General features: G+C 43.8%; 3 protein-coding genes across 4 annotated transcripts in view; all 3 read left to right on the top strand.

The window, feature by feature from the left end:
* Window positions 1–7,864, top strand: part of actr10 (actin related protein 10) — a 14,209-nt gene extending 6,345 nt beyond the window's left edge. Inside the window, exons 7-14 of one of the 2 annotated variants that reach the window (XM_079638987.1) lie at window positions 1–25; window positions 396–431; window positions 1,630–1,703; window positions 2,236–2,309; window positions 2,405–2,486; window positions 5,560–5,761; window positions 7,005–7,220; window positions 7,733–7,864. The exon at window positions 1–25 is cut by the window's left edge and continues 52 nt beyond it. In XM_079638987.1, the coding sequence (XP_079495113.1) occupies window positions 1–25; window positions 396–431; window positions 1,630–1,703; window positions 2,236–2,309; window positions 2,405–2,486; window positions 5,560–5,761; window positions 7,005–7,177 (666 nt within the window). In that variant the 3' untranslated portion in view covers window positions 7,178–7,220; window positions 7,733–7,864. Of the gene's footprint in view, window positions 26–395; window positions 432–1,629; window positions 1,704–2,235; window positions 2,310–2,404; window positions 2,487–5,559; window positions 5,762–7,004; window positions 7,418–7,732 lie in introns of those variants that run through there. The other variant, XM_079638986.1, reaches the window with a different exon arrangement.
* The window catches only part of LOC306983387 (uncharacterized protein), a gene marked incomplete at its 3' end in the record, with an annotated part of 471,868 nt that overhangs the window by 322,230 nt on the left and 133,948 nt on the right, over window positions 1–15,690 (top strand). The window lies entirely within an intron of this gene.
* LOC306983679 (zona pellucida sperm-binding protein 4-like) lies at window positions 11,943–14,295 on the top strand. The gene is made up of 8 exons (XM_079584236.1): window positions 11,943–12,754; window positions 12,831–13,018; window positions 13,089–13,186; window positions 13,258–13,415; window positions 13,492–13,684; window positions 13,754–13,901; window positions 13,987–14,059; window positions 14,138–14,295. Exons 1-8 carry the CDS (start codon window positions 12,139–12,141, stop codon window positions 14,212–14,214), a joined length of 1,551 nt encoding a protein of 516 aa, XP_079440362.1. The 5' UTR covers window positions 11,943–12,138; the 3' UTR covers window positions 14,215–14,295.

Raw genomic sequence — 15,690 nt, 5'->3', positions numbered from 1 at the left:
ACCGGCCTCAACCCCGCCGTCATCAGTAAGACACACACAGACAGTCACACACACACACAGACACAGACAGTCACACACACTCTCACACAGTCACACACACACACACACACACCCCGTATTCTAGGTTTCTCCGCACACCCTGCTGAACTATAATCAGTGTTAGTGTATACCGTAATTATTAATTATACAGTCAAACCAAAAATTATTCCACTACAAGACTTTTACTTGATAAAACTGTCAATCAGACACAGAAGAGCTGAGGAGAGTGTGTGTTTTTAACATTTAGAGGCCTGTGCAGTATCACAGTAGCTTTATAGGGTATATAACACTGTGTGTGTGTGTGTGTGTGTGTGTGTGTGTGTGTGTGTGTGTGTGTGTGTGTGTGTGTGTTGCAGGCACTATTCCAGAAGATGTGGTGGAGGATATCAAAGGTTCGTCACGCACTAACATCCCCGTGTGTGAACTCCTCATCCCTGTTTCCCTCAGACACCAGTACAGTACTGGGGTTAACACTGTTGTGTTGAGATTAAGCGCTGACCGTGTGTGTTGTGTTGTGTGTTCAGCACTGTTGTGTTTAAGCGCTGACCGTGTGTGTTGTGTTGTGTGTTCAGCACTGTTGTGTTTAAGCGCTGACCGTGTGTGTTGTGTGTTCAGCACTGTTGTGTTGAGATTAAGCGCTGACCGTGTGTGTTGTGTTGTGTTGTGTTGTGTGTTCAGCACTGTTGTGTTTAAGCGCTGACCGTGTGTGTTGTGTTGTGTTGTGTGTTCAGCACTGTTGTGTTTAAGCGCTGACCGTGTGTGTTGTGTTGTGTGTTCAGCACTGTTGTGTTTAAGCGCTGACCGTGTGTGTTGTGTTGTGTTGTGTGTTCAGCACTGTTGTGTTTAAGCGCTGACCGTGTGTGTTGTGTTGTGTTGTGTGTTCAGCACTGTTGTGTTTAAGCGCTGACCGTGTGTGTTGTGTTGTGTGTTCAGCACTGTTGTGTTTAAGCGCTGACCGTGTGTGTTGTGTTGTGTGTTCAGCACTGTTGTGTTTAAGCGCTGACCGTGTGTGTTGTGTGTTCAGCACTGTTGTGTTGTGTTTAAGCGCTGACCGTGTGTGTTGTGTTGTGTTGTGTTGTGTGTTCAGCACTGTTGTGTTGTGTTTAAGCGCTGACCGTGTGTGTTGTGTTGTGTTGTGTTGTGTTGTGTTGTGTTGTGTGTTCAGCACTGTTGTGTTGTGTTTAAGCGCTGACCGCTGTTGTGTTGTGTGTTCAGCACTGTTGTGTTTAAGCGCTGACCGTGTGTGTTGTGTGTTCAGCACTGTTGTGTTGTGTTTAAGCGCTGACCGTGTGTGTTGTGTGTTCAGCACTGTTGTGTTGTGTGTTCAGCACTGTTGTGTTGTGTTTAAGCGCTGACCGTGTGTGTTGTGTGTTCAGCACTGTTGTGTTGTGTTGTGTTCAGCACTGTTGTGTTGTGTTTAAGCGCTGACCGTGTGTGTTGTGTGTTCAGCACTGTTGTGTTGTGTTGTGTTCAGCACTGTTGTGTTGTGTTTAAGCGCTGACCGTGTGTGTTGTGTTGTGTTGTGTTGTGTGTTCAGCACTGTTGTGTTTAAGCGCTGACCGTGTGTGTTGTGTTGTGTTGTGTGTTCAGTGCGCACGTGTTTCGTCAGCGACCTGCAGAGAGGACTGAAGATCCAGGAGGCCAAGTTCAACATGGACGCTGAGGTCAGAGAACTCTTTACTCTGAATGATTTATATAGTTTGTTTATTGTGGGACTTTTGTTATTCACATTCTGCTCCTCTATAAATAAATATAGAAATAAAATAATGCATACATTATATATATATATGTGACCCTGGACCACAAAACCAGTCCAATTGTGTATAAAACTGAGAGTTATGCATCATCTGAAAGCTGGACTAATAATCTCTCCACTGATGTGTGGTGTGTTAGGATAGGACAATATTTGGTCGAGACACAACTATTGAAAATCTGGAATCTGAGGAGCAAAAAAATGTAAACATTGAGAAAATGTTTAAAAAATACAATTTTAAAAAAATAAATAAATACAAAATAATAAATGAAGGAATAAATACAGAAAGATTCAGGATTTAATTAAAAATTAATTCTATTAGTTTCTTCAAGTCAGTTATTGAAGCGTCACACATTAACTGATTATTTGCGTTGCGTTCTCAAACTGGAAGTGGAATGATTAAACGTCAGAATATTCACAGTCCGTTCTCATTGGTCCGTCAGAGACCGGCTCCGCCTCCAGACGTGGAATATCCCCTGGATGGCCAGAAGATTCTGCATGTGAAGGGCTTCATCAGGTAAAGATGCGATTCACGACCCTGAAGGTCACATGCTGGAGCTGAGGTTAAAGGTCACATGCTGCAGCTGAGGTTAATGACTCTGGGGTTTGCAGAGACTCTGTGGCGGAGATGCTGTTCGAGCAGGACAACGAGGAGAAGTCCATCGCCACGCTAATGCTGGACACGCTGGTGAAGGTATGACACACAGATCTGGTGATCAACACACACACACACACGAGATCTGCAGATCGACACACACACACACACACACACACACACGAGATCTGCAGATCGACACACACACACACACACGAGATCTGCAGATCGACACACACACACACACACACGAGATCTGTAGATCGACACACACACACACACACACACATACACACACACACACACACACACACACACACACACACACACACACAAGATCTGCAGATCAGAGGTACACACACACACACACACACCAGATCTGCAGATCAACACACACACACACACACCAGATCTGCAGATCAACACACACACACACACCAGATCTGCAGATCAACACACACACACACACCAGATCTGCAGATCAACACACACACACACACCAGATCTGCAGATCAACACACACACACACACCAGATCTGCAGATCAACACACACACACACACCAGATCTGCAGATCAACACACACACACACACACACACACGAGATCAGGTGATCAGAGGTACACACACACACACACACACACACGAGATCAGGTGATCAGAGGTACACACACACACACACACACACACGAGATCAGGTGATCAGTGGTACACACACACACACAGATCTGCTCTTGCACTCCCTGAAGTCAACGGCACGCCGGATGAAAAAAAGTCCCTTGATTTACTACAATTGAAAAATCGTATTGTTTGCAGTGATGCACCGAAACACATTATATTTTATTGAAACACTGAAACTTAGTTTTTATTTAGATGAAAACTGAAAATACCTTATTTAGTAGATAATTAATCATCACATGTGTTTAATAATCAGACTGAGTTGCTTAAGTAAGGGAGGGTTAATGCCCGACGAGGTGTCCATTGTCAGATTTTAATGGACGACGGCGAGGTGTGAACGGTTGCCTCCGCCGAAGTCCATTAAAACCTGACAATGGACACCTCGGAGGGCATTAACCCGCTTATACCATGGTCACTTGCCAAATAAAACATTTTTAAAACATTAGTTTATATTTGAATTAGGCTAAATCTAGTTTTTACAAATAATAACTTGCCTGACGGTTTATTTAGCAACCGGAGATATTTATAGTCCGCTCAGCTTGTAGAACCCTTCAGGTTCAAAAATGCATTTTTTTCAACTGCCTGTTGCTATGGTTACTCACAGCTGTTGTAGGCAGCGCATTTATTTATTAATTTCGAATGGTAAACGGGCAGTTTCACCAGAACTACTTTACTAGGTGTCCTCTATCACTTTTTAACGGACACCCTGCAGCCAATCAGAATCGAGTATTCACCCAGACCATGGTATAATAACATTTAAATTACACACAATGTGTGATTGTTTCTACTCCAGTTGGTTGTTCATATTACCAAAATGATACGCATTACTTGTTGATTTACACGACCAGTCAAGAGTTTTGGATTGGTCAGATTTTCTATGTTTAGGGTGCTTTCACATCTGTAGTTCGGTTCATTTGGTCCGGACCAAGGGAGAAAAATTATACTTTGTAGCATTTTTCAGGCGTTTTGGTTCCTTTCACACCACACTGATTGCTCTGGTCCGAATCAGTTTATGAAACGAAACTAAATGCAGTCACATGACAACATCCACATCACTCGTTGGCCAGATGGGTCTTGAACGTATTTTCATAACTGCACTTTGATTGTCAGAATTAACGTGCGGGAAAATTCCAACAGAACTGACGGAAGTAAACAAAGAGGAGGAAAATCCGGCAGACAATCCGCTGCTTTTTACTGTGGAGAAATGACTTTGTGGGCTGATTGTATCCCTGGTCATAGTTTATTATATTAGTTTGTCTACTCACTTTAGGCAAACAATAACATTTGAGAATGAAGCGAGAATGCGGCTTGAAAGTAATGTTTTATGCAATGCACGCAGCGAGTCACTTCAGGAGGAGGCAACGCGTGCATTAATGTTGCTAAACAGTGACATAACGGTACTGATCCACTTGTCCGACACGAATGTCGTGTGGTGTCGCAACGCCTCCCCACATGTGAACGTTGATGGGCGTTCTTCTAGTTTACCGCTATGGGCGTGGTTTTGAGCCAGCGGCTCATTGAGCCATTCCGTTCAACGGAATTCATTTGCATAAAGATGGGCATCGGCCAGCTTTTTGACGCGCGGCATTTTTTCAAATGTAGTGCCGCCTTCCCGGAATGCTTTGCGAGCGCGTCAAAGTCGCTTGACGTCACCCATAGGAATATAGTGGAGTGCAGCGCGACAGAAGTGTTGCACGGACAAGTGGATCACCGCCATAATGCACAGTGCGGCTGACTACGGAGGCTGGTTTAGTCCAAAAATGCGCAGTTATTTGGCAGGTCCTGTTCGAGGTCGGATCACGTTCTCACCACAAACAAATCGCTCCAGAGTTCGTTTGAAAGCGTACCGAGACCACCTCTCCTAGGAGGTCTCGGTACGCTTGTTTGGTCCGCTTTTGGTGCGCACCCGAGTGCGATTGCTGCATTCTCACCGGCCCAAACCAACCGCACCAATTCGGAAAACGAACTCTAGTGCGATTCAACCGAACTAAACAAGGCAGGTGTGAAAGCACCCTAGAGTCTTCTGCTCAGCAAAGCTGCATTTATTTGATTAAACAAAAAACAAAAACAGTAATATTGTGAAATATTATTAGAATGTAAATCAGCTGTTTTCTATTTTCTATTTTAATATATTTTTAAAGAAACATTTATGATTATTATCAATGTTGAAAAAATATCATCATATTACACTGATTTCTGGAGGATCATGTGACACTGAAGACTGGAGTAATGATGATAAACTCAGCTTTGATCACAGGAATAAATTACACTTTACTGTATATTCACATAGACAACTGATGATTTACATTATAATAATACTTCACAATATTACTGCAGCCTTGCTGAGCAGAAGAGACTTCTTTAAAGACATTAACTCTTGACAGTGTGTGTGTGTGTGTGTGTGTGTGTGTGTGTGTGTGTGTGTGTGTGTGTGTGTGTTCTCACTCTTCCCAGCATTCACCTTGTTTACTTGTGTTTGGTTTGCTCCACACTAGTGTCCCATCGACACTCGCAAGGTTCTGTCCGAGAACTTGGTGATCGTCGGCGGCACGGCCATGCTCCCCGGATTCCTGCCGCGACTCCTGGCGGAGATCCGCTCGCTGGTGGAGAAGCCCAAGTACCATGATGCCCTCGCGACCAAGAGCTTCCGCATCCACAGCCCGCCCGCCAAGCCCAACTGCACCGCCTGGCTCGGAGGTGAGCGCGGCCGCGCGCCGGACCTCTCCGTGCGACCGGAAGCGATGTGTTAGGGGGTAACAGTTATAAGACCCGAGACCAGATATGATGAAAGAAGATGACCAGGAGTCGTGAGGTTCAATCAAAAAGATAAAAATTTACTGAAGAATAGTTTGCAGTTTCATCGGTAGAGCGAGCGTCAAAGTCTCACGAGGAGGTCGCAAGCCAACTCTACCTTACACAAAATCATACACCAATTATACCATTTTGCAAGGGCAAGCATCGCATCATCATACATCTGATTGGCTAAGAGAATATAGAACCATAAACAATTTCACACATGTGAGCAGATAAAAGGTGCCTATCGCCATTAGTCAGGATAGCTGTCGCCAATCCTTAGATGTAGGTCAGCGTTGACCTAACTGTGAGAGGAGAGCGCCGATGAGGCTGAGCGTTGTGTCCCAAATGCCTACGTAGAAAGTCAAACACACACACACAGAACACCACCAAATAACATCGCCAAGGCCGAAGAGTGCTGGAGCTTCGTATTATCAGTTAGCCAAAACATAGCTCCTCAGGAGGAAAGGCAGAGAAATGGCATTGCTCTCTAGAGAAAATATATGATTTCACAAGCACAAAAGAATATAGAAATGATTATGTGATAATGCACATATATATATATTTGATTATTGATTTGTATAAAAGTAATGTAAGCATTCAAAAGGATATGGAATGAAATATATATATAACTGACTGAAGAGACAAGGGATTTTGACCGCCCCTTTAGATGACTACAGTGTCCGGTTTCACGTTTTGTGGATGGCCCCTTTAAAGGTGCAGTCTGTGAGAACAACTAGTGGTGGAGATCGGGACTGCGGTCGGATTCAAAATATCAGAGATCCTGGTTTCTCCCGCCGCCTCAGACTCGCCGCTCGAAAGCTGAATTATCTGCCAAATAATCTTAATTCAAATGGACACAATATTATTTTTCTGACCCCTTTGGCAGATAATTCAGCTTTTCCTTTTAAACAAAAACTCACTTCATTTTGATTTATTTCCCCAGAAAACCAGACCTAATATCTTATAGCATTTCACTCATCTAGTAAATGCATCTTGATTTAAGAATGTTTACATATTTGGACTGGAAACTAGAGTAAAAGCGTGTTCCGCAGTGCGCTAGCTGACGTGCAGCGCTACAGAAGGGCCGTCAGCACTAGCGTCCGGTTCTCTGCGCTGACTCTGCGCTGTGCTTCTCCCCCTGCAGGGGCGGTGTTCGGAGCGCTGCAGGACATCTTAGGCAGTCGCTCGGTGTCCAGAGATTACTACAGCCAGACGGGCCGCGTGCCGGACTGGTGCTGCCTCAGCGCCCCCCCGCCGGACTCCGCGGGCAAGACGCCGCCGCCGCTCATGAAGAGAGCCTTCTCCACCGAGAAATGAGCGCGCGAACCCTGCGTCTGCTAGAGACACTTCTGCGGGACACACTGCAACACACACGCTGCAACACACACACTGCAACACACACACACTGCAACACACACACTGCAACACACACACACACTGCAACACACACACTGCAACACACACACTGCAACACACACTGCAACACACACACTGCAACACACACGCTGCAACACACACACACACTGCAACTCACAGTGCAACACACACTGCAACACACACACTGCAACACACACACACTGCAACTCACAGTGCAACACACACTGCAACACACACACACTGCAACTCACAGTGCAACACACACACACTGCAACTCACAGTGCAACACACACTGCAACACACACACTGCAACACACACTGCAACACACACTGCAACACACACACTGCAACACACACTGCAACGCACACACTGCAACACACACACTGCAACACACACACACACTGCAACACACACACTGCAACACACACACTGCAACACACACACTGCAACACACACTGCAACACACACTGCAACACACACGCTGCAACACACACGCTGCAACACACACTGCAACACACACACTGCAACACACACACTGCAACACACACACTGCAACACACACACTGCAACACACACACTGCAACACACACACTGCAACACACACACTGCAACACACACACTGCAACACACACACTGCAACACACACTGCAACACACACTGCAACACACACGCTGCAACACACACGCTGCAACACACACTGCAACACACACACTGCAACACACACACTGCAACACACACACTGCAACACACACTGCAACACACACACTGCAACACACACACTGCAACACACACACTGCAACACACACTGCAACACACACACTGCAACACACACACTGCAACACACACACTGCAACACACACACTGCAACACACACACTGCAACACACACACTGCAACACACACTGCAACACACACACACACACACACTGCAACACACACACACACACACACACAGACACACACACTGCCGTTCAAGAGTTCTGGACCGGTGAGATTTTTACTGTTTTTAAAGAAGTCTCTTCTGCTCAGCAAGGCTGCAGTAATATTGTGAAATATTATTATAATGTAAATCATCAGTTCTCTATGTGAATATACAGTAAAGTGTAATTTATTCCTGTGATCAAAGCTGAGTTTATCATCATTACTCCAGTCTTCAGTGTCACATGATCCTCCAGAAATCAGTGTAATATGATGATCTGATGATCAAGACACATTTATAATTATTGTTTTGAAACCAGTTATTTAGATTTTTTAATTTTAGGATTCTCTGATGAATAGAAAGTTCAAAAGAACAGCTTTTATTTGAAATATAAGCTTTTGCAACATTATAAATGTCTTTACCGTCACTTTTTTTAATCAATTTAATTCATCCTTGATAAATAAACGTATTGATTTATTTTATTTATTTCCCCCAAAATATGTGATATGAATTCCTACTGTCCCAAACTTTTGAACAGTAGTGTTTAATGTTACACAAGCTTCTATTTCAGATTAATGCTGTTCTGTTGAACTTTCAACACTGATAATAATCATAAATGTGTCTTGATCATCAGATCATCATATTACACTGATTTCTGGAGGATCATGTGACACTGAAGACTGGAGTAATGATGATAAACTCAGCTTTGATCACAGGAATAAATTACACTTTACTGTATATTCACATAGACAACTGATGATTTTTTTGTATTGGTGAAAAGAGACTTTTTTTAAAACATTAAAAATATCACCGATCCAAAACTGAGTTCTGGTCTGTAATAGTCTAAAGCAGGGATTCTCAACACTGGCCTTCGAGATCCTGTGTGTGTGTGTGTGTGTGTGTGTGTGTGTGTGTGTGTGTGTGTGTGTGTGTGTGTGTGTGTGTGTGTGTGTGTGTGTGAGTGTGTGAGTGTGTGAGTGTGTGAGTGTGTGAGTGTGTGAGTGTGTGAGTGTGTGAGTGTGTGAGTGAGTGAGTGAGTGAGTGAGTGTGTGTGTGGAGCTGGAGGGCCAGAGTTGAGCAACACTGGTCTTAAGTCGTCATATTATTATTTTAGCTTTACTTGATTTTTAACAGTAGCTGAAACTAAACCCACAGCTTCTGCTCCACTCATGAAAGATCTTTATACAGTGTTTCCAGAGCATGACATTTATCCAACATAAACAGTGTCAGGTCTTTATCAGTCAGCTTCTTTTTTATTATTATTTAAATGTCGGCTTGTTCCTGCACGTCAGAGACAGAAGGAAACTTCCCCTCAGTGTCAAGAAAACGCATCCCATTTCAACAGTTTGAAGAGCTGAATATGTGGAAAATGTTGGTGTATTTATTAGGTTTGTGAAATAAACATTTCAAAATGGGGTCTTCTGTTATATTTGTACATGTAAGTGTTCTATATCATTAACTTAAGACTTAGTCATGTTAACTCTAATTGCTCGTTGTATCAATACTTTTTCCTAGAGACATTTTGTGAATTTTTTTTTTTGAGCAAATGTAAGACGGCGGCCAGTAGCATGAACGGCTTAGGCTAGTTCTTAAAGTCACACAGTAGTCAATAATTGTATGCCTTCAAGTGGTCATGACCTGAGAATTCAAATTTCCCTTGAACGGTAAGAGTTCAGTTATTCCAAAAACTGCTTTCATTGAAACCAAGTCTGTAAAACGGCAGCATCTGAGAAGCGGAGACTTGTGACGTCAGAGAGAGGACAGGCCTGTTGGACTCCATGCAGCGCTGCGCAGACCGATCGGCGGCTGACTCGAAGCAGTGCATGCTGGTTAGAAAGTTTGTCCGACTTGATGCAGCGCCAACGCCGCGTGACTGACGTATACGATCAGAGTCCAGCGAGAGTAGCGGAGCGGCTCACGAGCTCTGGTGACGACACCGCTGCTCCACGATTGGCCGAATCCATCCCATGACAACCACGTGTGTTTAGTGTTTATTCTCACATCTTTAGTTCCTCTAAAGCTCACAAATCAGTTTTTATAACAGTAAAACTCTTTCCACGGAGTCGCGGTGTTGTATTGTGTCATGTTTATCAAAATAAATCTAATTAAAAACCGTCGACTCCGCTTCGTTGATGGTGGTTATATACAAACAGATGCTGTACGAAGCACTACATAAAGTATTGAATGAAAATGTTTACACTGAAGTCTCACAGCCAATCAGAGCAGTGGGCGTTTACACTGAAGTCTCACAGCCAATCACAGCAGTGGGCGTTTACACTCAAGTCTCACAGCCAATCACAGCAGTGGGCGTTTACACTCAAGTCTCACAGCCAATCACAGCAGTGGGCGTTTACACTGAAGTCTCACAGCCAATCACAGCAGTGGGCGTTTACACTGGTCTCACAGCCAATCACAGCAGTGGGCGTTTACACTGAAGTCTCACTGCCAATCACAGCAGTGGGTGTTTACACTGGTCTCACAGCCAATCACAGCAGTGGGCGTTTACACTGAAGTCTCACAGCCAATCACAGCAGTGGGCGTTTACACTCAAGTCTCACAGCCAATCACAGCAGTGGGCGTTTACACTCAAGTCTCACAGCCAATCACAGCAGTGGGCGTTTACACTCAAGTCTCACAGCCAATCACAGCAGTGGGCGTTTACACTGAAGTCTCACAGCCAATCACAGCAGTGGGCGTTTACACTGGTCTCACAGCCAATCACAGCAGTGGGCGTTTACACTGAAGTCTCACTGCCAATCACAGCAGTGGGTGTTTACACTGGTCTCACAGCCAATCACAGCAGTGGGCGTTTACACTGAAGTCTCACAGCCAATCACAGCAGTGGGCGTTTACACTGAAGTCTCACTGCCAATCACAGCAGTGGGTGTTTACACTGAAGTCTCACTGCCAATCACAGCAGTGGGCGTTTACACTCAAGTCTCACAGCCAATCACAGCAGTGGGTGTTTACACTGAGGTCTCACAGCCAATCACAGCAGTGGGCGTTTACACTGAAGTCTCACTGCCAATCACAGCAGTGGGCGTTTACACTGAAGTCTCACAGCCAATCACAGCAGTGGGCGTTTACACTGAAGTCTCACAGCCAATCACAGCAGTGGGTGTTTACACTGGTCTCACAGCCAATCACAGCAGTGGGCGTTTACACTCAAGTCTCACAGCCAATCACAGCAGTGGGCGTTTACACTGAAGTCTCACGGCAGAAACGCCCCTTAAATCAGAGCGTTGATGTACATTTTTGATGTAAAAATGAAACTAACATTATAAGTACACCCCAGGAAACATTATAAAATAATAAAATAATCCATTTCATGACTCCTTTAAAACTCATTTTTGATCACCAAAATTACATATTTATTTTTTTCCTTTGAAAAAAAATGACATCATGCCTTAACATAGCTTGAATGTAACTCGACACCCTCGCCTCATTTAGTAAACGCGGTTCTAAACACACATTTTAAACCGTGTTTTTCAGAGACATAAAAAGGAAGGTATGTCCATATAAACTTCCCGTGTACACTTGTGGAACACACTTCAAACTGGCGTCAGGGATTTCCCCAAGGGGAAGTGCTTAGGGAGGTTTATGGGTATGTTATAAATCTGGAACCACGTACCACTCTTACTATTTCTGCCATTGATATTATAAAAGTAGTAATGCTAGTATGCAATTCTGAATTCAGCATGTCTAGAATCAAAGCGGAATGCATCAAGCATCTACCCAAACTTTGGGCCTTTTTATTTGTCTTCAGTATGACAAATCTGACTAATTGGAATCAAGAAACTCCATATGAGTATAATCTTGAGAACCAATGAGAATCACCTAGTTGTATAAACTCCCACTCGTGCAAGTCTGGAGAATCATGACGGTTAATGAAGAGGGAGGGATTATCATTAATTAGAAAAACTCTGTAGAGTACAAAAAGACCAAAGAGCAGCATCTCAATAGTGTGGCTAGCTGTTGAACAATGGCAGGAAGTTGGTGTGCTGTTCAGTCTCTGGCACTTTGTGTTTGGTTCTGTGCTTTCAGTCATGCAGTTCCGAAGTGGAGTAATCTGCCCCAGAATCCTCAAGCTCTGATGTTCCAGCAAACTGACCAGCCGTATCAGAAGCCAGTTCAACAACAAGCTGGTCAACAGTTTCCTCAGCAGTTTCAACAACAAGCTGGTCAACAGTTTCCTCAGCAGTTTCAACAACAAGCTGGTCAACAGTTTCCTCAGCAGTTTCAACAGCAAGCTGGTCAACAGTTTCAACAACAAGCTGGTCAACGGTTTCCTCAGTCAGTTCAACAACAAGCTGGTCAACAGTTTCATCAACAAGCTGGTCAGCAGTTTCAACAACAAACTGGTGTACAGTTTCCTCAGTCAGTTCAACAAGCTGGTCAACAGTTTCCTCAGTCAGTTCAACAAGCTGGTCAACAGTTTCCTCAGCCTAAGCAGCCAGTGGCACAGGCGGAGCCGCTTGACAAATGTACTGTAGCTGATTATGAGCAGATCCAATGTGGGCCACCTGGTATCAGTGAGGCTGAGTGTGCAGCTATTAACTGCTGCTTTAATGGACAGCAGTGTTTCTATGGGAAGGCAGGTAAGAGTGAGTCAATGTAGAGGCATTCATGTTAAACTGATCCTCCGCAATAACCTGCTCTTGTACCTATTTCCAGTGACTGTCCAGTGTATAAGAGATGGTCAGTTTGTGGTAGTGGTGGCTAGAGATGTTACGCTGCCTCGACTGAGCCTGGATTCAGTCCGTCTCCTCGGTGGAAATGATCCAGCTTGCAGTCCATTGGAATCCACACCTTTCTTTGCTATATACCAGTTCCCTGTCACTGCATGTGGCACCAGCATGATGGTGAGTAGCTGCTTGTTTTGTTCTGCATGGCCTAGAACGGATTGGATGCCAACAGTGTTACTATTTGCAGGAGGACAGTGGATATGTTGTGTATGAAAACAGAATGACCTCCTCGTATGAAGTTGGTATCGGACCTCTTGGTTCCATCACAAGGGACAGCCATTTTGAGTAAGTGATGTATACTTTATCATAAATGTGAATCATTTACAAATGCTACAAGCTCACTGTTTGTTGTCCAGGCTTCTCTTCCAGTGTAGGTACTCTGGTACCTCTGTGGAAGCTCTGGTTGTGGAGGTCAACACCGTTCCTCCACCTCCACCAGTAGCTGCTCCTGGACCCCTCAGGGTGGAGCTTAGACTGGCGAATGGTCAATGTGTCACCAAAGGCTGTGCTGAAGGTAAGTGTTGGTCCCAAGTGTGCCTAAAGCCTTTCTAAAACTCCAGTTTCTAGTTCAACTCTGCTTTCTTCCTCAGGGGACGAGGCGTACACGTCCTACTACAGTGATGCTGATTATCCAGTTACAAAAGTCCTGCGGGAGCCTGTGTATGTTGAGGTGCACATTTTGGAGAGGACCGACCCCAACATTGTCTTGATGCTGGGACATTGCTGGGCGACATCAGCCCCCAGTCCACTCAGTCTACCCCAATGGGATCTTCTGGTTGATGGGTGAGTGTGGCCAGTCTTTATCCATCTAGTGTGCAGTAAGGCATTTCTGACTGCCTCTTTGCCTTTCAGATGCCCTTACCAGGATGATCGTTACCTGACCACATTGGTTCCAGTGGCTGGATCGTCTGGTCTTCAGTTCCCGACCCACTACAAGCGCTTTGTTGTGAAGATGTTCACATTTGTAGATCCAGCATCACTGGCTCCTCTGCAGGAAACCGTATGCTCTGCAGCCGTACCTCAACTCTTAATATTAGTGCTTTTTACAGTAAATTCTATGGCTGAACCCTTTCCCCCTCTGTTAGATCTTCATCCACTGTAGTACAGCGGTGTGCCATCCCTCCTCTGGCTCCTGTGAGCAAAGTTGCACTAGGAAAAGTGAGTGCTTGCTGTAAGTTGACTTAATGAACTGAAAATGTATTTAAATGCCCCTCATGTTTCTACCTCTCTTTACAGGACGAGATACGCACGTCAAGACCCTCTCTAGTGGGCAAACTGTGGTGTCTAGTGGAGAAGTTTACCTGGTCAAGTGAATTTTAGTGTTTTAATAAACTTCATGAAACTAAACATGTTTCTCTTTGGTATTATTTCTGACTGAAGTTGGATGTTTCATGACTGTTAGTTTGACTTCTAGGACTGGACTAAACCGCTTATCAAAAAAACACCACTTGATCCTACCGAATTATTCAATTACAGGCCAATCTAGACTTACCTTTTCTGTCAAAGATACTAGAAAAGGGAGTATCTTCACAGCTATGTTCCTTTTTAGCAATAAATTACATCTAAGGATTTTCAATCAGGGTTTAAACCGTACCATAGTACTGAGACTGCTCTCATTAGTTACAAATAATTTGCTCTTATCTTTCGATCGTGTTGTATCTCTATCTATTAGTATTACTTGATCTTAGTGCTGCATTTGACACTCGACCACATATATACTTGATAATTATGTTGGCATTAGTGGAATTGCACTGGCATGGTTTAAATACTTATCTGACTGTTATCAGTTTGAAGCAGTAAATGAAGACTTGTCTTATCGATCAAACGTTCAGTATGGTGTACCACAAGGCTCAGTGCTAGGACCGTTGCTGTACATGCTATCATTAGGAGATATCATAAGGAAGCATGGCACTAGTTTTCAGATATGCTGATGATACTCGGCTCTATATTTCTTCACGCCCAGATGAAACTTACCAATTAACAGAATGCATAACTGATATAAAAAACTGGATGACTAACAATTTCCTACTAAATTCTGAAAAAACGTATTCTAATTATTGGACCAACTTCCTCACGTAATAACCTAGAATATGGTCTAAGACTTGATGGCTGCTCTGTCAAGTCCTCGTTGATGGTTAGGAACCTGGGTGTGCTCTGATAACAATCTTTCATTTGAAAGTCACACGTTTAGTCTCTGTAAAACTGCATTTTTTTTTCATCTTAAAAATAGATCTAAAATACGTCATATGCTCTCAATGAGAAATGCAGAACAATTAATTCATGCGTTCATGAAATCAAGGCTAGATTATTGTAATGTTCTACTGGGTGGTTGCCCTGCACGCTTAATAAACAAACTACAGCTGGTCCAAAATGCAGCAGCTCGAGTTCTTCCCAGAACCAGGAAGTATTACCATATTAGCCCGGTTCTGTCAACATTGGCTCCCTATTAAATATCGTATACATTTTAAAATATTGTTGATTACTTACAAAGCATTGAATGGTTTAGCTCCGCAGTACTTGAGCGAGCTCTTAACGCATTATAGCCCTTCACTCCTATTGCAATCTCAAAATTACATCCAGTTAATAATACCTAGAATATCAAAATCGGTAGATCCTTTTCCTATTTAGCTCAAACTTTGGAACAATCTTCCTAACATTGTCCGGGAAGCAGACACACTCGGTATAGCTGTGTTTACAGATTTTGATGAGGCTTGCACATATTTCTTTGAGCTGTCCATTTAGTTGTCGTCAGCGGGAAAACCTCTCTCCACGATTGCGTCTGTGGTTAT

Source organism: Phoxinus phoxinus, assembly GCF_949152265.1.
Source record: "Phoxinus phoxinus genome assembly, chromosome: 16".
NCBI lineage: Eukaryota > Metazoa > Chordata > Actinopteri > Cypriniformes > Leuciscidae > Phoxinus > Phoxinus phoxinus.
Note: the sequence above shows the minus strand (reverse complement) of the source record. Positions and strands in the feature narration are given on the sequence as shown.